Below are 27,517 nucleotides of genomic sequence, written 5' to 3' on the forward strand. Positions count from 1 at the left end.
TTTACTTATAAAATAACATATCTGGAACTCACCCAGCTATCAAAATCATTAGAAATAGGCAAAGCAAAGTACAGTGTATCTATAATTACCTCATTTGCATATTTGCATACGTAAATAGCTCGTTTATTAAAATAAAAATGAGAACCTCGTTTCAATACCTTCCCAACAATGTACGGGTTCTTAATGTCAAAAGTGACTGAGAAAAAACAATTTGTAAATAATTCCCCTATAGATCTTTGATTTGATTGAAAAGAACTTCGAAAATAGAGAAAACATTCAACAAGTTCTCATTTAATCGGAAAAAGGAAATCTTTGCAAAAGGGAAAACTTTATTGATCTAAAAAATTTATTGCCTGAAAGGGAGACCTCAGCTATTTGTAAATATAATAGATTTATAACCATAGCCTATATTGTAACAAACAGTCAAGTTGTGACAGTATTTAATATGTTACATTTTAGTTGTGATTCTCTGTTATAACGCATCAGTGACTGAAGCTATTACTATGCTAATTTCACTTTGACATCATTACACACAGTACATTTGCGTTGCAATGGACATCATGACCCGATTAAGAGCAATATTATTTTCTTTACTCAACCTGTGGCTGATTATCTGCGGTAAGTTAGTGCATTAACATCTGGTAAAAGAATAAATAATGTTATAACAGAATCTAATACCAAGTTACGGCACGTTTCATTTTACAGAAGGACACGAACAAACAACTGGAATTTGTGAAGAAATAGATGATATTCAGCCTTTTCTGACAACACTATGTAGTGTCCTGCCTGGGGATCCTGTCTGCCTTGTGTGCCCTGTTTATCAGGATAATGACGTAGAATGGATCACTGCTGATACTAGAATTGCTTATGGAGACATGAACTTGGGGAAACGTAAAAGTGTTTACGTAAATATCTGTCATGAGACGAATGCTTCGTTAAGTTTGAAACCTTGTGAAGGTGAGAATGAATCCTTTGTTCGATGTCAACAGAGCGAGAAAGTGTTGGCCAAATTTACACTCATATGTAAAATAGACGGTGAGTAGATTGTATTGCTTCTATTAGATATAAATTTGTCATATTTAATTACAATATGAATTGGAAAATTACCCCTCAAAAGATGCAAAATGTGTGTTTTTTCAATAATATATATATATATAATTTAAAGTGTACGTTTAGCTTGTTTTCCCCTTTCCCTGCAAACAAAGTTAAAAGTGCAGGAGATCAGCCTGCTTAATTCATCTCCAATTCAAAATGAAATTTAATGCTAAAAAAACATAAAAATCTTCATAAAAAAGCGATATTCAACTCGGCATAAAATGTTTACTTTTATTTGTCTTGCTCTGCACTCAAATGTATTGATCAGAAAATTCATTTCAATAACAAAACTACTTCGATTACCTTTTATAAAAACACACAATATATTTTAATAAGTATATATTCATCTGGCGCTGAGAGTGACACTCAATTTGTAATGGCAGTGGTAGAAAATATTAATATGAGCAATACTTTACGTTTACTTGTTGGTGTAAGTCTTCAATAGATGTTGCCACCGGTATCAATAACCATACCGATAACAGGGGTTAAATCCCTTTGGTATTTTGAAACATATTTTAATGAAAGAATGTAAAGCAAGCATATATCACTGGTCTGACTATTCAATTAGGGAAAATTCAGAATGTAGACCCAAGTTATTTTAGGAAATATGTTATCTCAATTTTATCTTTAATGACAGATGTAGTGCCTGTGACAACTGGTAAACAAAGTTGTTTTTTTCCTTTCAAGTTTGTCTAAATAGTCATGCAAGTAATTTTAGGAAATATGTTTATCTATATTTTATCTTTAATGACAGATGCAGTGCTTGTGACAACTGGTAAACACAATTGTTTATTTCCTTTCAAGTTTGTCTAACTAGTCATACAATTCCAAGCTCAGCAAGGAAGTAAACTTAAAAAAAAATCTGATTCTATCATTTCTGCGAAAGCTCTTGATCCAGTTCTAACTATGAATTGATAAATTTTAGTAAAGTGACTTCATTCAGTTTCGTACTTAATTTCCCTTTATTGTTAACAGAAGGTCAATGTTAAATTGTTTCCTTTGTAACGAGAAAAATAAAAATGAGCTAATCAAAACCGGTAATTGAAACATAAGTTCATGATATATTTATTACGGTATGGCAGACGATAGCTGGTACATACAGACGCAGAGCCAATAGGACATATTTTACAGCCATTAGCGAAACGGTCACTTGGTTATATGCACGAACGCTTTATTTCCTTGTCCACAGATACTCTACATACAACACGGAAATCAGAAGGGCGAGAATCACGCCAATTAGAAAACACATGGATTATAGTAGCTGGTGCATTCGTGTTGATTTTCAATTGTCTGCTAGTCTGTGTTTGCATCACAGTCAGGAAATATAGATGTATGTAAAAGTGTTGTACATACCTTTGATATTTAAAGTTGAGGAACATAACTATTAAAGTAATATGTATTAAATAGACTTATGATGCCAAATAATATCGTACTGTGTTAAATGCGAAATAAAAATAATATTGTACGAATTGAAGCAGTTTCTAGGGGTAGCTATGTATTAGTCAACATTGATTGGACATTTTGTTCATACTTTCGTTAGGCATTATCTTTTCATCGATACCCTTAACAAATGTCATTAAAGGTGATCGTATGTTACAGCAGGGTATATTGATTGATTATAAGCAACACACTGTCAATCGTTACATTATAATGGCCTCTTAATAACTTGATACTAATAGATTAAGGATGCATGTAATGAACAGGTTTCTTAATTTTATTCCAAAATAAAATACCTAAAGAAAATGAGCTCTCAATAAACGTATCTTGGTATAGATATATGATTGGTTGATAAACATGTTGACGAAAAAGTAATAGTAACCAAAATAAGTCATTTATTCTGCGTTAATTTACTTATTTTAGGTGGGTTAACCTCAGCTACTCTTTCCTTCTCTGTCCGTTTACAGTTCCAGTAACAAGAAACCGGCAAGGATGAGTATTATTGAAAATAAAAATAATATTGCGAAAATGCCCCCCCCCCCACTATCCCCTACTTATACTCTTGAAATGATGTTTTAAATGTGTTTATGTTTGCTATGGAAAGCAGTCAAATTACCATTGACGTTGATAGTGCAATGAAACAGTTATACTTACCTTTAATTAATTAATAATTGTTTTCCATTTGGTTTAGAAATCGAAATATCAACTCACGTCATCAAATGAACGTACTCGATAAAGACGCCCTAGATGCCGATCAATCAAGTAAGATGTATTTTCATGTCAACTAAGTTTCAGAATTTGAGATACGGAATACGGGATACCTATAATGATAATGTTATGGGCGAAGTGATTTTTAGTACGATTATATGCAAAAAATAGGACAAAAATATGGTATAACTTTCAAACAATAAATACTGGTGCACTTCAAAGTAAAGACACCAAAATAAATTCCTTTGAAACTATCTTACCAACTTGATCATTTTTCTAGATATCTTATGTAGATTAACACATTGATTCAATATGATGTATCACATCCTTTAGCACCTCGACAAAAATTGAAGTATATATAAAATAGAAAGAAATGAAGTTGTATAAGATAAAACACCGACAATATTATTTTACAGTTAATTGTAAGAAGAGACTGCCAGAAGGGAGGTAAGCTATGTTCTAAATGTTCTTTACAACTGTATAACGAAACCGACAAGTTTTAAACTAATTAACATACTAAATATTAAAGTTTATTATAGTTAGGATAATTACAGGTAATTGGCAGTGATATATTAATAGATCATGACATGTGTTAATGTGAAAATAGAAGCGTATTCATGTAACTTCACGGATTATCGTCACTGATTTCTGTAGCAGGAAAGAATTATCAAAGACACCTGTTGACGAGGAAAACTCACAAAACTCGCACAATTCTGGAGGAAGTGAACCTAGTAAGTTAATTCAAAATATCGATAGTAATTTAAATGAATCAATTAAAACGTAAAAACAGATTCATGTTACTTATTACACATCGCATGCACTAAACAAGAGATGCAGACAACATTTGTCAATGAGAATGACGTCCCAATGTCTATAAAAGAAAATTGATACAACTGTTCGATACTTATGTCATTGTGTTATACAGTCCACCAAGAGTAAATTGTTACTGAAGGTCATATGGAGCCACTGTGTATTAATAAATACTGAGTATTTAAATGATAAACTCTCAAATAGGTTTTTTGCACTATTTCGTGAGTAATTTGCATGTTTATCAGTTTAAGATATTTTTGTTCTCTTTCGCAGATTATTATTCTACAGTAGATGTAATTTCAGAAAAAGATCCCCGGATGTTGAATGAGAATGATATTTCCATCATTATGAATATCAAGATAGGAAAAATCTACAAAAGATGGATGGGATCTATTTATCTTGCCAATGAGACCAATAAGTGTGTTGTAGTAACAACTCTAACAGGCTAGTAAGATTATGATATACAATCATCGTACTTATTGAGTTTAAAGCCACGGTTAGATATTATATAATACAACGTCTGTATCGATTTTTGTGTGCAACAACGGTAAATTGTTGGCAATGTGCCCCTTTAAAATATCATTTAAAGATGAGAGGGGATTAAATGACATTGTGTACCAGTCCGAACTATATATTGATCCATGACTGTTTATGGTTCTGTTTCTAGAAACACTTTTTAGAAAGAAAGAAATTCATTGGGAGGCTTACATCAGAAAATGTCTCGAATTACCAGCATCGAACCATCTAGCAAAGATCGAGGCTATATCTATACAAAGCAGTGAGTTGTTATTGTCCATATTTTATTAATCAAGTAATAGTATATTGTTAATCTATGTTAGTGAAATACAACCAAATTAAAATAAAGTCCATACACCCATAATTGTTCCGTTTTTAAAACTCCGAGGGTAAATATGTCCGCCATGTGGAATAAAAAGAAAATGCATATAACGATGACCTGATATGATCTTCTGGTCATAATGTATATGTGAACAAGAAGCTTATATTTTTATTACCATCTAAATGAGCTTTCCTATGCTACAATAATTATATGCAGGACATTCCACATACGTTAACGTATTTTACTATAAACACGTTTTCTTTAACGTAGTTTCTTCTATTTTTTTCTTGTACTGTTTAAGATAAACTGTTTCTTATCAGTGAACACCTCGTTTGTGAAAGTATGCACAAAGTCTTGTCACGTGACACTAAAGATGAAAAGGACTTATACTGCTGTAGCTCATTAACAGTTCCTGACGTCATCAAACATATATCAGGAATTTTGGAAGGAATGGACATTCTAAATACGTTCGGGGTAAGTAATGATAGAACCTTCGCACTAAATATGTAGCAACCTAAACAACGTATTTTCATATAGCTGAGTTATTGAGTATTATCGTCATCGTCAATGTTTATTATAAACCTATCTTCCTGTTTAAAAGATCATTTCTAAGTAAACAATGTGTTTACAATTTTGTTCCATATGTGCTTCTCTTCACATGAACCAAAGTTATTGTTTTTCATCTTCGTTAAGTTCCTTCACCCTGGCTTAACAACGAAAAAGGTTTTGCTAACAAAAGGAGGACAGGTCAAATTATTTGACTTCTGTCTGGCTCGCGATGCACCGAGAATAGCTGCTCTCAAGAAAGAACAGGTAAAATGTAAAATGTAATTATATTAATTACAAGATTATGATCAAATAATGTGTTCAAAAGACAAATATATAATATCATCCAGTCAAAGCACTCAAAAAGCCGTCAAAATATTTTAATTAGCGTAATATCCTGGTGTAAGACACATCCGTAACCTTGAAACCTGTTAACAAAAATAGCCTGAGCTTTTCCTTTGGAATAATGCTACACGTTAGGCTTGTGCGTTCAAACTTTATATCGATGTCTCAATGTTAAAACATGTAACAATTATCTGTGTCATATTAAATGTATTAATGGAATAACGAGGTCTATGATGTACATATATAACAAAGAACAACATAAACATATTAACTTAGCCTTCAGTGTGATTGCTTTTATTTCAAAATGCTTCGATTAATATTGGATGATAGTATTTACCATAATTTGATCAAGTTCTCCACACACTCCCTTTAAGAATTTCATATTGTAATAGATAGTTTCAGAAAACAAACAGTCGCCCCAATGCAGAACCAATGTTTACCGTGCAGCTAACTCAATTGTGGTTTAATACAACATTTTTTTCACATTTCTTTTTACAGCAGATTCGTTCCTTGACTTTGAATCAATTTCCACCTGAAATGTTAATGTCGAATCAATATACGCAATCCAGTGACGTGTGGTCTACAGCAGTAGCAATATGGGAGATTATGAAAGCAGGTAAATCAAACTAAATTCCTATGAAAGCTTAATGCAGTTGCACGAAGAGAAAGTATCGACACTTATTTCAATTATGTAGCATAACATTGAACCGAATATAGCTATGTCACACTTGCAACAAAAAGGTATACGGTGATGTTCATATATGTATAAATGAATCTGTATATAAAGACATCTTGCGATTTATCACATGGGATACCATCGATTTACTACCAATTGTGTTATTCTTACAATTTCCTTCACGGACGACTTAAAATAATGTATTCATCCTAGTAACGATATTTAAGGACAATTCATTAGCCTTGAACGAATTAGAAACAAGAAATAAGATACCATCTAAGGTACTGGTTGCACCTCCTGCATCAATCAACATGCAGTAACTCTGGTGTATGCCCAGTCTTAAAAGTTATATACCAGAATCAATGATTCTAAAATCTTAATTTTGTAAGGAATCCCACCATTTCCGGTTGACCGGGAAGTTAGATTTGACGAGGAAATTATCAAACCATCAGTACCCTGGCCCGAGAAGTACTTACAGATAAGGTAAGGAAACATATGCTTCTTCCATAATCTAGTTTATTGCCAAAATGAGACTTTTAATATGTTATTTGAACACAATAATAAAGTAATCGCATAGTGTACGACCGTTATGTATCGTGTTCGAGTTTTGTATCTGGATGTAGAACTGGGAACATTTGGAAAATGTAGAAGAAAGTTACTCAGTTATTTTTTCACATTTTGGTTTACTAAGTGTATTATGCAATACAGACAACATAGTACCTTAAGGAACACTGACTTTCTCTCCATACAAAATCCTGATTAATGAATGTTTTCGTTGTTGATTATGTTACAGCGATGTCGTCCTTATTTCATTTGTAAGGTTTAACGCTTTACTTAACTAATTGATAGCCCAAAACATTTCATAATGCCTTAATTTGTTTCAAGCATCTTGTAGTTTACATTTCATTAAGATCTACAAAGTAGATTCACATCTCGTTCATTCAGTTTTTGTCGACTATTTTTCAAATATTTACAGAGATAAAATCTTGTTCGATTGTTGGAATTATAACTGTTCTCTTCGACCTTCCATTCATCAATTGAGAGCAACATTCGTAGCTGTAAGTAATCCATTACTCACATAATGTATCAACCAGTATTTAGAATGGTGAGAGTTAACAACAGTATACTTTGCTAAATAGTTTGCTCATCCCTGATTTTATATTCTACATTACGTACTCATGTTATCCCTCAACAGATATTTGAGAAATTAATCACGGACAGTTCTTACGAGATACCGATACCTACGACGTATTTACCTATGAGAACCCCTGATACCACTCAACCTACCTATGCAGAACAAATCTACCATGCTGGAAAGTGAGCTGGGTGTCGCAGGGCTCTGATATTGGATGTAACGGCTGGACGGTGCGGTATCTGGAGAGCAAATGATGCTGTTGGAGCTACTTACCACGGTAGTTCTAACATGCTGGAATTATACGCTACGCCAAAAAAGGGTCAACAATACACCATGATGATGTATAACCTAACGATGGTGGTGTAAATTGAAAGACGATGATGTAAGACCTAACAAAGATGATGTAGAATATACGATTATGATGTAAAATACACGATGATGAGGTGACAACTAACAAGATGATTTAATAATATAGAATATATGATAAATATTCGATAATAAGAACTTTAGATTGGTTCACTTTTATATGATGATATGGTTTGGATATAACACTTTTCACGCAAAAGCTTTATGTTCATGTGCTACGGAATCCTTTAATGGTAGTTGATATAATTCAGCATGAAATTCACACAAATTTCACACACTAGACTTGAGTAAAACCTGTTAGCCAATCAACGATGTTGTATAATGCGAACCACACATAACAAAACATTAACAGCCTAACTGACGGGCGGTTTTGGAAGTGCAAGACTTTTTATCAAAGAAAGGTCAACCAATTTTCCCAGAAGTATTATTACATCATATTCATAACCAAAAGCCAGCAATTAAATAACGCTGCTTTTCTCTTCCGTACCTGTTTTCAGCTCCCTTCCATCCCAGAAGATTAATTACTTGTTGAACACCGTTGTTAACCCTTAGAGTGTTTTGAGTTTGATTTATTGCCACATAATATAAATACAATGGTGGTTAAGTTAAATCACTAGCAGGTGGAGGTAGACAGAAAAAGCAGAGCTTTTACAAGCATTCTCCTTTTACGAAATCAATAAATGAAAGAATACAAATTATAAGAAAGAGGAAGAAGGAAAGAACAAAGAACAAAGAAAAAAAAACGCAAGAAACAAAGAATCACTGCTTAATGATAATAATCGTTGAGTAAAATTGATTTCATTTTTCTTTGAATCTTAAATAGTTTTAGATTCATCATTGTGTTGTCCAAACTATTCCAGATTGTATCTCCAGAATTGATAAAAAGTCGATGAGTCGTCGTAGAAGTGAGTAAATTTTACGGAAATGTTGACAAAAGCGTGCATTGTAGTTATAAATGTCAAAATTCGCAGGCAAAAGTCCATGACATATTTATACATAAATTGAGCCAATTGGAATTTGTATGTGTCAAAGATATTTAAAAGTTTGAAGTTAGAAAATATGATATTACTCTGCGCACGATGACTAGAGTTTGTAATCAGGCTGATGGTTTTCTTCTGGAAAGTAAAGAGGCGATTAAGGTAAGATAGAAAGGGCTTTTCCCTATATTATATCCCAGTAAGACAGTTTTGATTTAATCAGGGAATCTTGCAGTGTTTTAAGTGTATGCGATTGTACAATATAGCGATTTTTATGAAGTATTTCATTAGCCTTTGAAATTTGAGGGCATTGTCTTTTGATATGATACTTCCAGGTGAGATTTAACCTAGAAATTTAACTTGTTAGCAAGAGGAATATCATCATTATCAATAAATACGTTAACAATATCAACCTTTCGCTGAACAGGACGAAATAGTATACAATTGATTTGCCTACATTTAAAGGCCAATTATTTGCTTAAACAAGTTTAATACAGAATATAGTTCAGAGATAACGACACAAGTGCACAATGAATACCACTGTGCTTAAAAAGAATACGTCTGTAAAGTGTGTAATGTTAAGAATGTGAGAACAGTTACACACGTCATTGATGCATGTTATAAGATCACGTAGTGGTCCACAGAACCATTTGGGAGGCCGCAGCTTACTGTACTGGTCATAGAAGTTTGATCATTAATGCGAACAACATGTTCTCTCTTGGAAGATAGCTAACGAACCATATATATTTAACCCCACGAGTTCCATAATGGCTAAGCCTTTTTTAGTAAGATGTAATGGTTGAAAGTGTCGAATGCTTTAGACGATTTCAAAGACAGCAAAGTAAATTCATTGTTATTGAGGTTAATATCGAAGAACTGAACTGTATCTGCTGCCGCCATATAAGTGGAAAGATTCTCATGAAAACCAAATTGACGTGATTAAATGATATCATTCTTGTTTAGGGAGTCTGTGAAATTTAAAAACATAGTTTTTTTCGAGAACTATAGAAGATGTAGAAGAAAAATCGAGATTAGTCGGTATTTTGAAAGCACAGATGGATCACTAGTTTTTTTAAATAGTCGTTATTCTAGCAACTTTCATACCATAAGGAACAATACCACTAGAGAGGGGAAGGTTGCAAGTATAGGTGAGCGGTTCAAGAAGATTTTCGCAAGTAAAAATTATATTGACAGTTATACCGTCAGTCCCAGCCGCTGAACCTATCATAAAATTATGAATAATTGAAGAAATTTCCATACAGTTAGTTGAGGAAATAAACATAGTATTAGGGTAAGAGTTTATAAGAAAACTACTGAAGCCGAGATTACCTTTTTCAATATACCCAGCTTAGTTCAGACCGAAACTAGACCATTGACCATTAAAGCAATTAACAACCCTTAATTCTTCGCTATTGTAATTTATTCTAAGTAGGCTTGATGTTTCGGTCATTGCAGGAGGCTGAATGGCAAGTGTTATTAGTCAATTCAGCCTCTGCAGAAGATCCTGCTAGGCTAAAAAGGTCAGGCCTACTTTCTTTTACTCATTCATTGTGCTTACATTGTATTATACATATTTTGGTATTGTAATTTATTCTAAAATGCATTTCTTCCCTACCAATTATTTCATTTATAGTTCCACAGGTTTCCTTCTGAATATTTTTATTTTCACTCAAAAATATTGCTATAGTAAAACTTTTTTGAGAGCTTTATAGTAGGAATAAGTATATTTTTGAAATTAACGTAGATGAACTTATTTCGAAGAGATCTGTTTGGGGGTACGATTTGTAAAGTATTTTCTTAAGTAGCAATTGATTTAATAATTCAATTAGTAATCAAATGATTGCACTTGCCTGACCCCTTGACGCCAGTGCGCTTAATAGGATAATGTTTGGCATAGATCTCACTTATTAAACCAATTTTTTTTTTACAAGCATCATTTACATCTGTTTTTGTGTACAGCTGATGCCAATTGAAGTCGTTGAGCTCAAAGGAAAATATATTATAAATACCCGTCGACGTATTCCTTTTTATTACATAACTGGTAGTACAGTATGAGCAATTTGAAGAATTAAACGCAGCTGAGCATATAATACGTCAAAATGAAGAGATTGACGTCATTACAGAAATGTTATCAATTTAAGTGGAATTTCAATCAGTAATCCTGGTAGTTTTTTTTTTTATAAGCGGCGTTAATTAATCAGAGTACATAGTATCTCAGAAAGTGGCAACATGACCATCAGAGTCATACTTGAGGAGGTCAATATTAAAATCACTGAGAAAGGAGCATGATTTCTGACCCAGGTTAATGGCATTTAGCAGGTTGGACATCTCATCAGTAAAAGTAATCACGGAACCATCTGGCGGTCGATAAATACACCAATTATGCAGTTGCGGTATTGGTGTATAGCTTCAATAATTACAAATTCAAAAGTACTGTAATTGAAATTAAGATCATACCTTGTTTATACTGAACAACATTACGAATGTAAAGCCAACTCCATCACCACCTTTATCAGTTCTATTAACATGAATGAAGTTATAGTTATCCACTTGTCACATATTTGAATCCAAGTCTCAGAAATGGCAACTATTGAGACTCTACAGTCTAAGTCGTCATGAATTAGATAACGAATATTATGATGATTTTTCCATTAACTACGAGTAAAGTGAGATCCAGGTGGCTGAAGTGCACTATAACAAATTGTTTGGAATTTGGTAGTTTCTATCGTAAAGATACACATTATAAAAATATAGTTAAACTGTTATGACATGACAAGAACCGAGTTAGAGAAGTCAATAGAAAAATGCTAAATACCTGTATTTTGTTTTATGTTTTTACAAATTTGGTAAATAATATCCGTCACGACACATCTACAGGATAAGGAGGGGGTAAACTGTTACACTGTACGTAACTGCCATGTAAATAATATGAAAACCAACATTTTTTACATGCAACTAATCATCATGCAAAATCAAATTGAAACTAAGCTGCCTGTGCATGATGTACGGTGCAACGTTGGATGAACCTATGCAACAAAATAGCAAACCGCAATTATGTGATTTAATGTAAAGTTTATACATCGAAATGTGTATTATGCTAAATGTATCCCAGTCAGTTTGTAGGTGGGTTTCCATTTTCTTATGGAAGGAAAGTGTTGATGGTGGGAGCGAAACATTGGAAAGGAGTAGGTTGTTTCGACTATACTCTAGTTAGTTATTGAAGAAAAAGATGGTTATTGAAGGAACGAATCACATATTTAACATTGTTGCTACAATAACAATGAACTAATCAAACGGTGTAGATTAAGTTTGTTTTTGTTCATTCGATTTAACTTACTACTTAAAAATCACGGTACATAAACTAAGCGCTGTCAAGAACAAAACAGTGTTTGTCCGTTTACTCCTTGTCCTTCGACTTCAGTCGCCATTCCATGCTGGATGTGTGCTCAATGTTTGTCCTTTCCTTTGATTAGACCTTCCACACTTCACCTCTGACCCCTCATAATGAAGATCTTCAGTATTTCATCCCAGGCTATGTTTGGAAGTTTTTGATAGACCTTTAAGGATAATTTTACATATTTAAATTGTAATAATTATAAATTTGACCTCAATCTCCGTTATTATAAGAACCACACACTTTTTTATGGTACTGTAAAACAATCACTCTTTGCTTCTTTTTAGCACTAACCTATTGATATCTGACCTTTCAGCTAGTAATTGTAACCTGCAAAGAACAACCGGATATACACATATTATCCCTCAAGTATGATATCAACATAATCTCCTTGTCAGAGTACATTTAAAGTTCTGATTGCTTTATCTCTATATTCGTGTTTTGTGAATACAGATGGGACAGTAGAAGACTTATCAATGGCATGTGCGATTAAATCCAACCCAAAGTGGTGACAAATCAATAGGCAGATTTGCCATTAAGTGTTCATCAGAAAGTATATTAATACTTTAGAATCATATAATACGAACAATGTTAGTCTTTATTTTGAATTAATTCAATTTTGGTTGTCCGATTTCTCATCAACAAGTCGATAAGTGATTCGTCAAAGAAGCAAATCACTCTTATACTTTACGAAGCCCGTTTTGGAACCTCAACAACACTGAAGTAACTTAAACTCATTTATTCAATTTTATTAAACTCTTACTGTATTATTGAACCAAAACTGAAAGGACCAAAGGTATGTTTCTCGTCCTTCGATACTTTGTTTGCTACATAACTAGTACATGCTAAACCCTTAAAAACCACGACAGCTTAACGCAATAACATATTGATGACAGCACAATATAAACTACATACAATGAAGTGCTGTATATACAGAAGCCTATGTTATCTACAAACCTATGAATACTCTCAGTATTAACACAAGCAAAGTTTGATCCAGGTTATAGCACTGTAAATAGTACTATAAAAGGTGTTGCACACCATTATTAACCATGCACCTCAACCACAAACCGTTCCATCAAGGACTACTGAATGAAACGTACTCTTTGACAGTTGTTTTAATATGGTAATATTAAGAGTATAACTTGAAGTGATAACAATAACTGTTACTGGTTCTTATACATAGCTTCTTGATCACTTAGGTGTCTACTGCTTTTATATTCGTAAATTCCATTATCGTTTCGGTAAACATCCTGCGCACTTACTAACTTGAAATATATAATACGTGTCATAAATTACCGAGAGGTGTTTTAATTTTTGATGATGATCTTAGATAACAACAAGTTTTTTCATATCTGCTTTGATGAAAATATATATATGAATAAAGTTCAATCATAATTGAAGAGTGATAGTACATTGGAATTTTGAACTTTGGACTCAGCCACTATGGTGGAATTATTGATAACAATCGTACACACAGTAAACATACATACACTATGCGAACCAGGGATACGTCTGGTTTCAGGTACAGCTGCATCCTACACGACTAAGTTAAACAAAACAAACCACTGTATGGTTTTGTAACCCTTATAATGTTCTCATTTATTTTGAAGGAATTTAACTGATATTAACACAAGGAGAGGCCAATTGGTCGATAAGTTGCAAAAATAATTAAACTCAACCAGCTGTGGTATATTGAAACATTCCACGATGAGCTTGGTATTGCAGCGTACGTTTTCTAAGCCGAAAAGAGTTACAGTTAGATGCGCTGACTTAAAGCCAATTGCAATGACAAACCAGGGGATACCCACATGTAACAATGGCCGCTTCCCAGCTTTAAACACTAATCAGTGTATCTTGAAACCATAAGACAGACATTTTGGTAAACAACATTAATGAAATAATTAGAAGATGAATTGGCACGGTAAGCATTAATATGTATTTGCAAATACAAAACAATACTATGTGAGAATCACAGGAGATGTGAATGTTACAAAAAGGTGTTAAAAACCAAACGTACGACTTATTATAATTGAAATTAAAACTGAGAAACACAATGTCATATATATGACTACAGCGATGACATCGCGCACAAGGCTGATCCTAATGTCATTTTTTTGTTTATGAAATAAATCAATTCATCAGTGCATAATAAATGTAGATTCACGTGTATTCCGACTGCAAATAAGAAAACTAAATTGAGACAGGGCTCAGAGCTGACATTTCGATTAATATAAAAGGCTTCATGAAAGCATTGTATTTCTTATTAAAGAAGGTTTATTAATTTAATTTTTCTTCTTTTCCTTTTCGGTGCTGAGTTTTTTTTTTCTCTTGACACTGAGAAATATCAGTCAGCATGTTGGTTTCATAAATATTGTTATTAAACTTTTGCAAGTTGTATACTACGCGTTGTTCTCTTGTTCTCTTGTCCACTTCTCCCACTCTCCATTTTTGCATAAACGCTCATAAGGGGCATCTTCAGTCTTGCGAAAAACTGCCAATTGAAAAGAACATTTTTAGTTTTAATACGTCATTACAACTATTTGAAACCAAAGCATTTACATGTATTTCTTTATTTATATTTTCTTCTCCTTTGATATAGGTGTTCAATGGATTATAAGACAAAAGTATAAAAAGAGCTGATATTTAGTTAAAGCAAATATTGCTATACATCTTCGTAAACATGTCTTTATATTGATCGATTGATGAACCATGGCAGCATATATTTTCTTGATGTAGTTAATTTTTCAAGGTCATCCAATCATCTCAGTGTTTAAAAATGAAAACGCTTGCTTGCTTAGAGCCTCAAATTTTACGTTCTTCGAAATAACTTTACCATCCTAACTCAGTTTGATTAGCTACTCGAAACATGTTGTTTTGTTTATGTTATTGAATATCTACCTTCAATCTTCTCAATATCAACAATATCCTGTAGTTCATCTTGTGAAAGTCTTTCTGGGGTTTTGCTCTCATAAAACCTTGCGCAAACGAAGAGTAGAACAAATATAAACAGTATTAATCTTTTGCAGAGGTTGACTTCTCAAAGTATGTGTGTTACTTTTTATTGGTTGATTATAAGAAGTCTCTGAAACGACAAACTGTTCATTCCAAGTAGAACACATAGTAGATTTTTATACGAATGGTAGCCTTAACATTTTCAAAAGTAATCTCAATCAATTCGGAGGAAATATAAAATCGTTAACAATTCTCTTATATGAAGTTCTATGCCGTCAATTTTAGAGTTCAACATGTCTAGGGCTTAAAGGTGAAGGCTATTAAACAATAATTCTAACCTTAATTTCTTAATTGATTTTTCGGGGGATATAAATTTAAAAAAAGGAAGACATTTAAACAGTAGTGTTCCGTGTATTATGGCCTATGTGAATAATGATTACATAATCTTTAAGGCAAATAGCAGTAACATATTAGCTATATCAGCTATTAAACAATGTAAATTTGTGTAATTATTTTCATTATTAGCGGACACAACAAGATAGGACATTGGTCTATATTTTATCAGTTTATTATATATGACAGCTTTATAACTGACAACTTGGCCTGTTAAAAAAATACTTAACGTGAACGTTATTTACGCTAGACAATACTTAATATTTAATATAAAACTCATGAGAAGAAAGTAAACAAATTCAAAAGTCACTCACTTTATTTTCTTCGTCATTTGTGGAACCTTTTCCATGACAGCTTTGAATTTATCTTTGTTTGCTAAATGGACCCCGTGAAAGACAAGCCAATCGTCGATGTTTGGTAAACCGCTCAATTGAACAATTGGGAAGTCCCCATGTATCTCCAAAGATTTAAACGTGGTCTGTCGGCCAAAAGTATAAATATCAGTGTATATTTATTTGTTTCGGCAAAACGCTTTTGTATCATCGACAGTTTTTCCGCCGTTTCATCTGCGGGGGATTTGCTTTGATGCACACTATTGACAGTGGGTGTGACTCAAGTAGAATGCTATACTAATGGTAAACCAAGCGAAATTTCTGACGATACTGCAGGGAGACTCGATTGCTTGTCGTGCTTGATGATTGAACTTCTACAGTAAATCAAGACACCAAATTCCGACAGATATGTAAAAAAACGTATAATCAACATTGGGGCCGGCCATCGACTCAAAGCGTAAAGTCATAGAGAGAAGGAACTCAAGAAGCTGTTCATTTACTGCAATGTTAAATATATAAAAGTAAGACGGCTTGATGTTGGGACGCTGTCAAAATCTTCCTCAGGCGGCCACGACGCAACAACTAAGGATACATTTAAGCTAGATGATGAACAGACCAATGAACATGTAATCGAACAAATTATATAGGTTTATAATTGAAAACAAAACAGAAGATAACATTTTCAGATGGATATAAATTTAGTTAATGCGGAGAATTGGGACTAATAATGTAGGGAGTATAATTATTACGGACGATTTACCCAAATCAATACAGTATGAAGACAACTTACATTATCTAATAGAAAAGCAAGATTGCATGAGAAGCAATAATGCTAATCGGATAATTTAAAGCAGTTTGCACATCGATGCTTTTGGTTTACAAGGAAACAATAATTTTGATTTACTAATTTAGATAATACAATGGTTATCATACCATCTATACCTTCTAGGTTAAAATTTCTAACTGAAAATCTGACTGTGTTTGGTACTAGAGGATATATAGTAGTAGCTAAGTCCTTACCTCTGCCTCCTTGCACTTCTTCAACAAGTGCAGTATTGCGTCTTGGTAATACTCTTCTGTGCTATGATGGAACACCAATTTCTTCATTTGTAACATTTTAGCATATTCTTTGTATTTTTCATCATCTTGCGTTCCTACTTCCAGTAAACATGCTAATATATCAAAGTTACCATTTTCTACAAGTTTTTCGATAGTCTGAAGCTTTTCTGCAAAGAACATGAACAAATCTTGTTCCAGCATTGTACTGTTTGTATCTAATTGAATCGAAGCAAACAAGCGAGCAATTAATGGAGATTGTGTAATAAAATCTTTACAATGATAAACAGTTTCCATCTGAAATTGCCAATTTTCCAGAATATCTTCAGCAAGTTTGTAATTCAAGGGTCTGGCCTCGGGATTAAGTGTTTGATCTTTCGATTCCTGCTGCTTTTCCTTTAACATTCTGTACTCTTCCATGTTTTCCTCAAGTTTTTTATCTTCATTTTCTTGCCAAATTTTTTCAAAAAATGCAGTTCTTTGGATTTCGTTAAATCCTATAACGTCTATTCTTGTGTAAGGTTTGCTCATAACGTTCAAGTCCTTGTCAATGTTACAAGAGGTTACCCATAATTTCATATTTCTAAAGTTACCGATATAACCCTTCAAGATATGCTCCACAGTTAGTCTCTTCTTACTGACTACATTCGATATATTATTATCATCATTATGAAGTCTTGACCAATTGCTAATACCATCTAACATTACAATGCTGTCTTTCCTTTCTAATTCCAAAATTAAACTATTCGCTTCATCAACAGACTTTTCTCGGTTCAACATTTTCATGAGTTCATCCAATATGCAAGCGTCTTTGGAAAGATATTGTAGCTGAAGGTAGATCAGAATAACATCTTTCATAATTTCCCCATTCTTCCACTTTCTGGATATGTCACGAAACAAATGAGATTTGCCAATACCAGGCTCGCCGACAAACAATACCCGGTTACCCTGGTCGCGCTTGGATAATACAGTAATCAGTTCATCGGCTTTATTCACATTTGATATGTCGTTGTCTGTGTATGTTATCGTGTACTGACAGTCACCACACCAGCTGTCACTGAATGAGACTTGTTTTAATTCTTCCAACATATTAGTCTGCTTTACTTCTTCCAACAAAGTTCCTAACGAAAGAATATCAGAATAACAAACATTCATTTAAATGGCATTGTTATGTACTTCCACCCAAAAGTCTCCATCAAACTCAGAGAGACTACGTATCATTCATCCTTTCAATATGTTATATTAAAAAATGAGGCCATTTAAGATCTTTTCAATTCATTCCACTGGTTAATATTTACCCTCCCCCCCAAAAAAAAAAAAAAACACAAAACAAAACAAAACAAAACAGAGCAAACAAACGATGCCATGAAAGCTTATTATTTTATGTGAAAGTCGCATTCAGGTACAACAGGCATTTTGAAAGAACATGAACTATTTGATTGAAGCCCTTTTACAATTTAATTAAACGTTCAGTTGTACCTTCTAAAATAACGATATATTCTGGCAAGGGCATCTCCCAAAAATTCAAGAGGCGACAAGCGCAATTCCATTTTCAGTAACCAATTTACTGTCCGAACATAAACTAGTTAACCGGTTAACCGTCCACATTGACACAGTGTGTTGTCGTGGGCATGGGTAAGGAATGTACTACGAAGGGCAGCAATATAATTTAGCCTATCAAGCAGATTCCATGTTTCTTATCTATATTTGGTACCTGCAGCCGCCAGGATATGGCTCCCTCGGGCTTTCTTCCTTAGGACAGATTTTTAAATTTCCATTAAGGTGAGTCTTAAGAGAGCATATGGCTTCATTTTTCTTTTGTTTTTGTGAAGGCCGGTTTTACTGGACGAATGATTTTGCGTAACCTGTTACCAGGTCCCAGGCCGCCGTACCGGTAGCATTGGCTCAGTTACGTTGCTCTCTGGTGGTCATTCTTAAGATTTTAGGTAGTACAGTAACATATCTGGCCATGTAATCAATTACAATCCGATAGGAAGGTTGTTTTTGCAAATTCGGCCGACGGAGCTACTTGTAACTTGACAGGGTATACCAAAAGCGTATGGGGCAGATCGATTCTGAGACAGACATGCAGTTACTTAGAATGGCATTTGAGATTTGGTAATTTGTTATACAATATCACCTGTATACGTGAAGCAAGTTTTTCCTATTGTGTACACTGTTTTTAGCTGGGAGCACAAGGGGTGCGGCGATGCGCCCAGAACTTGGAGCATTTCCAGATAGTTTTTGTCCTATGCTGAAAATTGCTCAGTACATAAATATATGTCCGAAAGTTAAATTACTCTTTCACACTGTGAAATCACTAGACAGTCATGGCTCATACTGTAAGTACTGTTCAAGTCCTGTAACACATGTAACGCATGTCACGAACACAAACCAATAATAACTGATGCACGATTGTGGATCATTAAGAGTAGTTACTGTAGGCCTAACAACCACTGAGTGCGAGTTCTATAATACGCGATTCTAAAATGAGTTGTATCTAGTCGTTTTATGCCATAAGGAGGCCTACAGATATACCCAAACATGGCCTTTCATTCTCGGCTTGACAAATTGGCGTAATTTAAAGAGAGGATTGAACTGGAATCAAGCTGTACGGTACCTCCTCTACTTCAAACACATGGCTAATTCAGTAACTACTGGTGCCATCTGTAACACATGTTCCTACTGTTCATGTCCTACAACCGTGCATCAGTAATTACAACTCTGTGTTCGTAACACGGTAACACGTGCTATATGTGGCACCAGCATTTTACTGTACTAGCTATGAGTATCGGCTAGTGGTAAGTATTTCATACCCCGTATGGTGATATCGGAGGGGTGTGGGCAGAGCCCCATTGTTTATGGGAGTTAGCTGTCAGTCGTAGCAAGCGTAATTCTCGAATGTCGAAGTGAATGTCGGAGAGAGTAATTACAATTCTCCGGAATGTACTTTAAGGAAGGTGAGGGATCTGGTCACAACATTTTGATATTTTGACTTTGAAGTTGCTCCATTTTCTTTGATTAAGACTCAGTAAAGTTAATACAGTTCACTAAATATATTTGATAACCCCTCTGTGGTCCAGAAGCTAACTTCCTGGTAGCTGTAGCACTTTGGTGTAATTATTTCTGTAGCATCTCCTTTTCCACTAATAAAACATATAAGAGTGTTCCTTCGGTAGGTTTAAAGTCCATACAACTATGTCATATGCAGATCGTAAGGAGTTGAACATTGTTAAATATTGTTTCAAAAATTACAAAACATGGTAGTTTTACATGCAATTACCGTTCGTATAAGCGAGATTTCTCACAAGGGAGATAAAATACACAGTTGGTAGAATCTCTTCTAGAAGGAAGAAATTATCACAAAACATTTTACACCCTCCCACTCCCGTAACAACGATAGTAGTTTCGCCCATGGTTTATATACGTTATTATATTTAAATGGGCAAGTTACACCCACATGACATTTTGAAGAGAGTAGTTAAAAATGGAATTGCTAGATTATCACAGTTGGCTACACTTAAAACACACATAGTGGGTTGAATTGTTAAGTTGTTCAAATATGAGATCATGAAATCAAAAAGTACTAAACCTGATTTTCAGGATGTGTTCTAAAAGGTATTCCGTTGTCTATGTGACATATTATATACTTATTTTGAATTTTGGAACATGCTCTGCGCTTAAATCGGTGTATAAGATTTACTTAGGAAGCAGATGTGAAAACTCTCCGTCTTCTAATAACGACTAAATAACTTTAACTAATGAACATACTTTACCCAATACATTACCTTGCCGTCCACCGTGCCGTCGATGTAGCTTATAATAAAATATAGCTAAAGCAAAAAGAGTTATCCCCAAGACAGCCAAAACACACGTAACAATTACTTGCGTTGGAGAGCTCGTCTGTTTCGTGTTGTCGTCATTGCATTCTTCTGAAAAGACATTAAGTTCACTAATTTGTTGATGTAAATATAGTCAAAAATAGTCAATTAACTTCGAAGTTAATTGACTATTTTTTGTGATACCATAGCTCTACGTTTTCCAATAAACCTCCACGGTTTCTTATCTAATCAGGTAGAATAATCAACACATCACTTGTACAATCTTATACTACATATATATTTCTTCCTACATTATATATGAATTATGACAATGGGAAAAAACAGGTCGATGTAATTTATTCGTGTTGCGTCTTCTGCTATATACAATTGGGCTTTGATAACATTATGTAGCTGCAAATAAAGAGATAGTGTTTATCACTAAAGAACAAATAATAGTCATTTTTGTTCTAACTGTAATTAACTTACCTTATCTTATTTCATAGTTTACATCTTGAATGTCATTTGAAAATCAGTTATATTACATGTAAAAAATCATTTTTAACTGAGCACAATGGATGCTCAGCGTTTGAAAGACTTACCTGATCGAATGTTAACTGTCTTATTTCCTATTGTCAGTATCTCTCGATCGTAATAAACAGAGCAGCGAAATATAGCATCTTCAGCACATTTCAATTCGAAGAGAATAGTAGTAGAAATATTCCAGGCATCCGTTATGTTATTCTTGATCTCAAATGATGTCTTCTCGGTGAATGTAGTATTATGTCCTTCGACACTCCAATACAAAGTAACATTCGGGCGTACCTGTTCTATGTAACAAGTTAAACTAGTAGGATCGTTGGATTTAACTCCTACGATGCATTCATCGCAGTTAGAACAAGACTGGACGAGAGGACACGGAGGTGTCGGCGTGACTTCAAGAGAATAAAAGTATATACACCTGGATTAATATAGGTTGCAAAATTGCATTTTAGTTTAAATTAATTGTAACAATAACTGTGAACTTAGGACCATTGAATGATAGTGCATATCATTTTAACTGAAGATATTTTTCCCAAATTGCATCCGATGTTCCCTTTAAATGTATAAATGTAGTGAAGTTGGACAATCTGTGTGATGTAAAGTGCTACAAATTTGTCTACACACATAAAATCTCAACAAAACAATCACAAATTATTGAACAGAATAGCTGATCACACATATTTGTAACTCTGAACATAATGACGGAATATTTTAAGATCTGAACAATGCATATTTCAAGACTGAATCTTAAAAAAGAAAAAGAAAAGAAAAAGACAGGAAAGTAGAATGGCAATGCAAATACCAAGCATCATAATTGGTAGACTTCTCACCTATTATCAAGACTGAAATAGACCGTCTCCACACGGTTCCGTTTTCAAAGATTACAGCATATGTGTAAGAGGCCTCGTGATCCAGCCTAGCATTGATAATTTTCATATTACCTTCAGAAGTAATGTCATAATGGTCATCATCATACTTTTCTCCACCCTTTACACCATTCTCTAATTTAAGTATTGGTTTGGTCAGTGATATCGATCCCTGGTACCAATAATATCCCTCGACGTTACCGCCAACGTCACAGTATATGGTGTTGGTTTCCATTCTTTCGACATATTGATTTGAAAGACATGTTTGGCAAAAACCTGCAAAAAAGTAAAACAACAACAACAAATTCGAAAGTATTGTTGAAATCTGTACGTGAAAATCTATCACATTTTCCAATATTTTTGTAAACATAGATTTTGTCTTCCTTTTTCGAGGACTTTTTCATGGAAGCGTTTGCTACAGTCCTCGATAAAACTAACTTCTTAAGGGGAGTGAGTACCGTCACTTAAGGCTTGCTAATATGTGATAAGTCCGCAATAATGAAACATTACAAAAGTAATTTTGATATTTTGAAGACCATTCAAAAGCAGCGCTAAAGGTTCATGATTTATTTATAGAATTACGGCAATGTGTTTTAAATTACTCTTTTTTCACCCGAAGTTTATCAATTAAATAACTAGCATATAATTAGTCTACCATGTTGGTTCAGCTCCTCACATGAAACAGAAAGCTCAACAGCTATAATTGTGACTTAATGAACTGAAATAAAACGTTTAAAATGTCCTAACATTTTTCCAATGGATATGGTATTGAAAGTCATTGAAGATATCAGAACATATTTTATTGGTTAGTTAGAATCTGCAAGCCACTGATTCATTAGAGTTATTATTACTGATCAACCAATGAATCAATAGTACTGACTGTACCGAGGAGCCAGCGTCATTATCACTTTAACCTCGAATGATCGTTGCAGAGACTGAGCATACTTTACAGGTGAACGTCTTGAAAACCAGAATGACAATGAAGAAAAATCACTATCTATCATACATTTCATTTTCTTAAATTATAACATATATCACATACAATTATGATATGACTTTCCTTCATAAACTAATTGCCAGACACTTTTTCTGTGGATTTTTCTGATGTATGTAATTGCTCTATAAAGAGTAGATATACTTCAACAGTCCGTAGCTACTTCATCCCAGCACCACAGAATCCCATGAATGTGTTTCTCCTTCAATGCACTGTTTTTGTATTCTTTTTAACAGTATTATAAGTACGTTACCTTCCACCACGAGGATGGATAACATGTAAAAAGACGAAAACATTATCATGAAGTCGAAGTGCCTGATGCTATCTGAAATTAAAATAGAAGATAGTGGGTTCAATAACGTAAGGCCTCACGTAAAGAAAATTGACAACAAGCAACTAATTGGAAGCATTTGAAAAACACAGGGAGAGGGACAACTATGACAACATTTAACGTGAGCAATGAACTAATATCAAAAACTTACTGCCATTAGTAACGAACAAAGGTGCAAAAGATTTACCACGGGTTACGAAACCGGAATTAACCGATTACAAGTCTTTTGCTTTATAAACTGAGATATTGAGATCTCAGTTGCAGGTGATCCGTATCTAATTAAATTCGTTTCATAGGATGCCAGTCGGAAGAGACAGTAATTGGCACATTGCCGTGCAAACAAGGGTTACACACGGTTTCAATACGATAAAAACCATCAGAGAGAGAAAGAATTATGAAGCAAAATAATGTAACTGATCTAAATTACAAACATACTGTAAATATTTAGTCAATTTTCTTCGAATATTCCAATTTAGTTTACATTGTGGCTTACACTTCTAGTCATATGAAACAAAAAAGCCAAGCAACCAAAAGTTTAAGGTTTGAATTGAAGTGCATGAATTTATGCGTTTAATAATCTTAATTTAATGTAAGTGGGCTGCGATTGTATTATGGAACATAGATCATTCAACGTTATGTACATCTGAAAATGCCAAAAACTTCCTGTTAACTTTACTTCTGTATTTCGTTGGGATCAAAGCTTACAGTCCAAGACTTCTTCGCGATTGGTGTTACATTTACAAAAAAAGTAATTATTTCTTCATATTGTAGAAGTTAATGACTAATGTATAAAGTAAAACATCTCGGACAAGGGCGTAGGAAACGGGGGGGGGCTGGGGGGCGCCAGCCCCCAGTGAAAAATGTGGAGGGGCGGAAGTATCATTCCGCCCCCCGCTTCGCAAGTCAGAAAACCCCTTTTTCATTTCCAAATGAAAAAAAAAATCTCATTTGGAGCACCAAATTGCATCTAAGGCCAGGTGAAAATACAAAATTAAGTTTACAAAATGGAGTGGGTGTTGAAGTGTGCTATATTGCACCAAATTGCATCTGAGGCCACCTGGAAATGCAAAAAATTCCAAAGGGGAGGGGCCACCCTTTACTTTAAATTGCTTCCTAATTTCCCAATGGTTTATATTCTGTGTAATGTTCTTTTATAAATTCTTGAACAAACCAAGGATAGAACTGACATAGTGCCGGCACAGCTTCCTTCTCTCATCATAGTTGAATTTACACAATATGAGTTTCAATTCCAAATATGATAAGATTTTCACTTCAGTCATCTACGATACTGGTTTAGGTATACAGCTAATTACATCTACAGTGAACTCTTTGGAACGAAAAAGTCACAAAGTTGAAACTAAATGTGTTAAATAAGCTACATCTTTATTATGAACATTAGAGACGACTATTGAATGCTAAAGTGTCATTTGTTAAAACAACTTGGCTAAAAGATAAAGGTAACCAAATATTCCCAATTTACCTTTAGATATATGGTATGGTACAGGCTATAGAAATGAGTTGCAAAGAACAACTAATTAGCCAATAAGTAAAGTAAGTGCTAGCTAAGATTTGATTTCACAAATTCAGTCATTATAGGCCTAGAGCAATGATGAACGTATACTCCCCAAGATACATTATACATGTGTCAAGTTTAATGGTTTTCATTCTAACGTTTTTTACAGTTTGAAATGTACATGTATGTAACAGTGGGCTATTTTAGCCTTTCATATATGCGACAGGTGTAAATAACTCAGGACTAAAACACTTAAGCACACTCAGCAGTAGCCTACCATGTATGTACAATGTTTATAAGCTAGGCTATGTGACTTATAATATCGAAGACAATAATGCTTGTTTTTTACATTATTATTATTAGACTAAATTTGTAAAGTAATTGTAATAATTCAAGTATTTTTCAAAAACATGGCAAGTATTTGCTTGACGTTTGTATTCGTTGGAATACATGAAGTGTGACTCGGCGTATCAATCCGTGTCCCAAAGTTAGACGTATGTTTATCACATGACCATGAAGGCTATATAATATGATAGTAATATTGTAAACTCGGGAATCTTCACAGGTTCACAGGAATGGTTCGAATTGACTCGTCGTTAGCTCTGCATTATTTGCCCTATACTTGCTTGTAACACACATGGGACATACATACATCGTATGCCTAGTCTGTTTGTCAACACAATATACCATATCCTACCCTAGTCCTGGCCTACATCAGCCCAGCTGCCGCTCAAATGGACAAAAAAAACTAGTCATCAATCAATCAATCAATCAATCAATTTACACCTTCAAACGGTCAACTGTTTCATATATCGGCCAGTGTTACACGACATCGTGAAATTTAATGTCATCAATGATATTCACATTCAATAAATACGAGCAGAATTAAGGAAAGTCGCCTAGTAACCATCAATAAAACTAACCCAATGATCTATGTTGGCTTGAAGGTGTTTAGTAGTAATATACATGTGCAAGTTATCCCATGCTGGAAACACTTACACTTTACCATATTTGTTTTCCCTCCAAACTAACAATATCAATTTGGGTTGGATAAGACCCATTTAATGCACATGGTTAACTCATACAGAAAAAAAAGACTTGGTACATCGATATGATACATGCGCTACCGCAATTTTCATCTCCAACGACTCAATTGGTAAATGGTTTGATTGCGGTGAAATTCACATTATATTGATATATAACATTTGGTAAGGTTCCCTTTACTAACTCTGACACGGTTTGTATAACAAGAAAGGAATATCGACGCAAGTTATTCACATTATTCAGTGTCATAGTCTAAACACACAGGGAAAACAAAATGCCACTCATTTGTAAGCTCTCTTTGTCCTGTTATTCTCATTCTTTCAGTTAAAGAAAATGTGCATCTACTCTGTTCTACTAAGGTGAACTGTTGAAGGCCCAATGGCTTAACCAGAGATTATCAAGATGATATGCAAACGAAAATTCTGAATAAACTGATCCTTCACTTGTGTAGCACTCGTTTTGCCAATGCTAATTTTACGATATGCAAAAAAAAAAACGTTATATATTGGAGGAAGGGAGACATATGTACATGAACGTTTAGTTCCAACAACTTTAAAGCGTATGTTTGTCACTGTTAAAAAACACATAATTTTGTGTTAAGTATTTAAAATTGACAAAGGCAGAATTCACATTATATTTAAACTTACAATAGGTGGTAATGATCAACATTGAGACCCCACATTAGAATAATGCAAACGAATGATCAAAAATGAAAGAGTATATTGGACAATGGCGGCATGTTGGTGATATCAACAATATGAAAAACGCAGATCGCAAAAGAGATCGACTACTCAGCATTGCTGCTTAATCACAGAACAGTTTATATATAATAATAGTCACACAAACCATTGTGATATTATAAGCAATTTGTGATAGTTTCAAGATCGATTAATGATAGACCATATTCAAATGACTAACCTTGAACTTGTCGTTTGTGTTTGCTGCTGATGAGTAACCGAGAGCTTATACAGCTTTGCATGGAAGATATTCTATGTACACTACATCGACGAATTAACTCGTGTTACCATCTATAGGGTTTTACAAAACGTGGACTTTGGAATAACGATTATAGACAGAGCTTGTTGCAAGGTAATTCTTTGTGATACAAATGCCAGTGCGACACACTTGCATCATTTGTTGTCGTGTACATGTAATGATGGGACAATTTCTTTCGTCATGCAAAGCATTCATCATGACTATTTGAACAATACGAATATTATTCTTTCAACATAAACCAAGGGCAGTATAATTTCTTTAAAGCTTTACTTGGGAGGACAGTATAGAGTGGTCGTTGCCAGGAGTGGAGCAGGGGGAGCGACTGCTCCCCTTTCAGTGTCGAAAAAAA

General features: G+C 34.1%; 4 protein-coding genes across 4 annotated transcripts in view; 3 read left to right on the top strand and 1 right to left on the bottom strand.

Annotated features, from left to right (window-relative positions):
• The window catches only part of LOC139977301 (uncharacterized), a 52,347-nt gene extending 46,032 nt beyond the window's left edge, over positions 1-6,315 (top strand). The window contains exons 9-13 of the mRNA XM_071986587.1: positions 4,324-4,494; positions 4,718-4,828; positions 5,190-5,362; positions 5,582-5,708; positions 6,278-6,315. Of these exons, the coding sequence (XP_071842688.1) occupies positions 4,324-4,494; positions 4,718-4,828; positions 5,190-5,362; positions 5,582-5,708; positions 6,278-6,315 (620 nt within the window). The remainder of the gene's footprint in view (positions 1-4,323; positions 4,495-4,717; positions 4,829-5,189; positions 5,363-5,581; positions 5,709-6,277) is intronic.
• On the top strand, positions 491-3,320 carry LOC139977262 (uncharacterized). The gene is made up of 6 exons (XM_071986550.1): positions 491-618; positions 706-1,035; positions 1,850-1,870; positions 2,285-2,425; positions 3,000-3,018; positions 3,224-3,320. Exons 1-6 carry the CDS (start codon positions 552-554, stop codon positions 3,318-3,320), a joined length of 675 nt encoding a protein of 224 aa, XP_071842651.1. The 5' UTR covers positions 491-551.
• LOC139977703 (hepatocyte growth factor receptor-like) lies at positions 6,285-9,271 on the top strand. Its single transcript, XM_071987219.1, has 4 exons — positions 6,285-6,395; positions 6,845-6,938; positions 7,432-7,513; positions 7,651-9,271. Exons 1-4 carry the CDS (start codon positions 6,317-6,319, stop codon positions 7,774-7,776), a joined length of 381 nt encoding a protein of 126 aa, XP_071843320.1. The 5' UTR covers positions 6,285-6,316; the 3' UTR covers positions 7,777-9,271.
• A 13-nt stretch (positions 9,272-9,284) lies between these two features.
• LOC139977675 (uncharacterized) lies at positions 9,285-27,166 on the bottom strand. Its single transcript, XM_071987164.1, has 9 exons — positions 27,091-27,166; positions 23,538-23,609; positions 22,255-22,566; positions 21,484-21,816; positions 20,852-20,995; positions 17,028-18,184; positions 15,990-16,153; positions 15,229-15,305; positions 9,285-14,821 (listed from the first exon to the last, which is right to left on the bottom strand). Exons 1-9 carry the CDS (start codon positions 27,149-27,151, stop codon positions 14,730-14,732), a joined length of 2,412 nt encoding a protein of 803 aa, XP_071843265.1. The 5' UTR covers positions 27,152-27,166; the 3' UTR covers positions 9,285-14,729.
• Positions 27,167-27,517: the final 351 nt, after the last annotated feature.

This window comes from Apostichopus japonicus, chromosome 12 (assembly GCF_037975245.1).
Source record: "Apostichopus japonicus isolate 1M-3 chromosome 12, ASM3797524v1, whole genome shotgun sequence".
NCBI classification, from domain to species: domain Eukaryota; kingdom Metazoa; phylum Echinodermata; class Holothuroidea; order Aspidochirotida; family Stichopodidae; genus Apostichopus; species Apostichopus japonicus.

Bases quoted from the DNA above. Each gene is read 5' to 3' on its own strand.
- LOC139977703 (XM_071987219.1), top strand. From the start codon at position 6,317: ATGTTAATGTCGAATCAATATACGCAATCCAGTGACGTGTGGTCTACA. The intron at 6,396-6,844 runs GTAAATCAAACT...TAATTTTGTAAG, and splicing joins ATGGGAGATTATGAAAGCAG to GAATCCCACCATTTCCGGTT. The intron at 6,939-7,431 runs GTAAGGAAACAT...AAATATTTACAG, and splicing joins GAGAAGTACTTACAGATAAG to AGATAAAATCTTGTTCGATT.
- LOC139977675 (XM_071987164.1), bottom strand. From the start codon at position 27,151: ATGCAAAGCTGTATAAGCTCTCGGTTACTCATCAGCAGCAAACACAAA. The intron at 21,817-22,254 runs GTGAGAAGTCTA...ATTCTCTTGAAG, and splicing joins TATTTCAGTCTTGATAATAG to TCACGCCGACACCTCCGTGT. The intron at 15,306-15,989 runs GTGAGTGACTTT...CGTTTGCGCAAG, and splicing joins CAAATGACGAAGAAAATAAA to GTTTTATGAGAGCAAAACCC.
- LOC139977262 (XM_071986550.1), top strand. From the start codon at position 552: ATGGACATCATGACCCGATTAAGAGCAATATTATTTTCTTTACTCAAC. The intron at 1,036-1,849 runs GTGAGTAGATTG...CTTTAATGACAG, and splicing joins ACTCATATGTAAAATAGACG to ATGCAGTGCTTGTGACAACT. The intron at 1,871-2,284 runs GTAAACACAATT...CCTTGTCCACAG, and splicing joins TGCAGTGCTTGTGACAACTG to ATACTCTACATACAACACGG.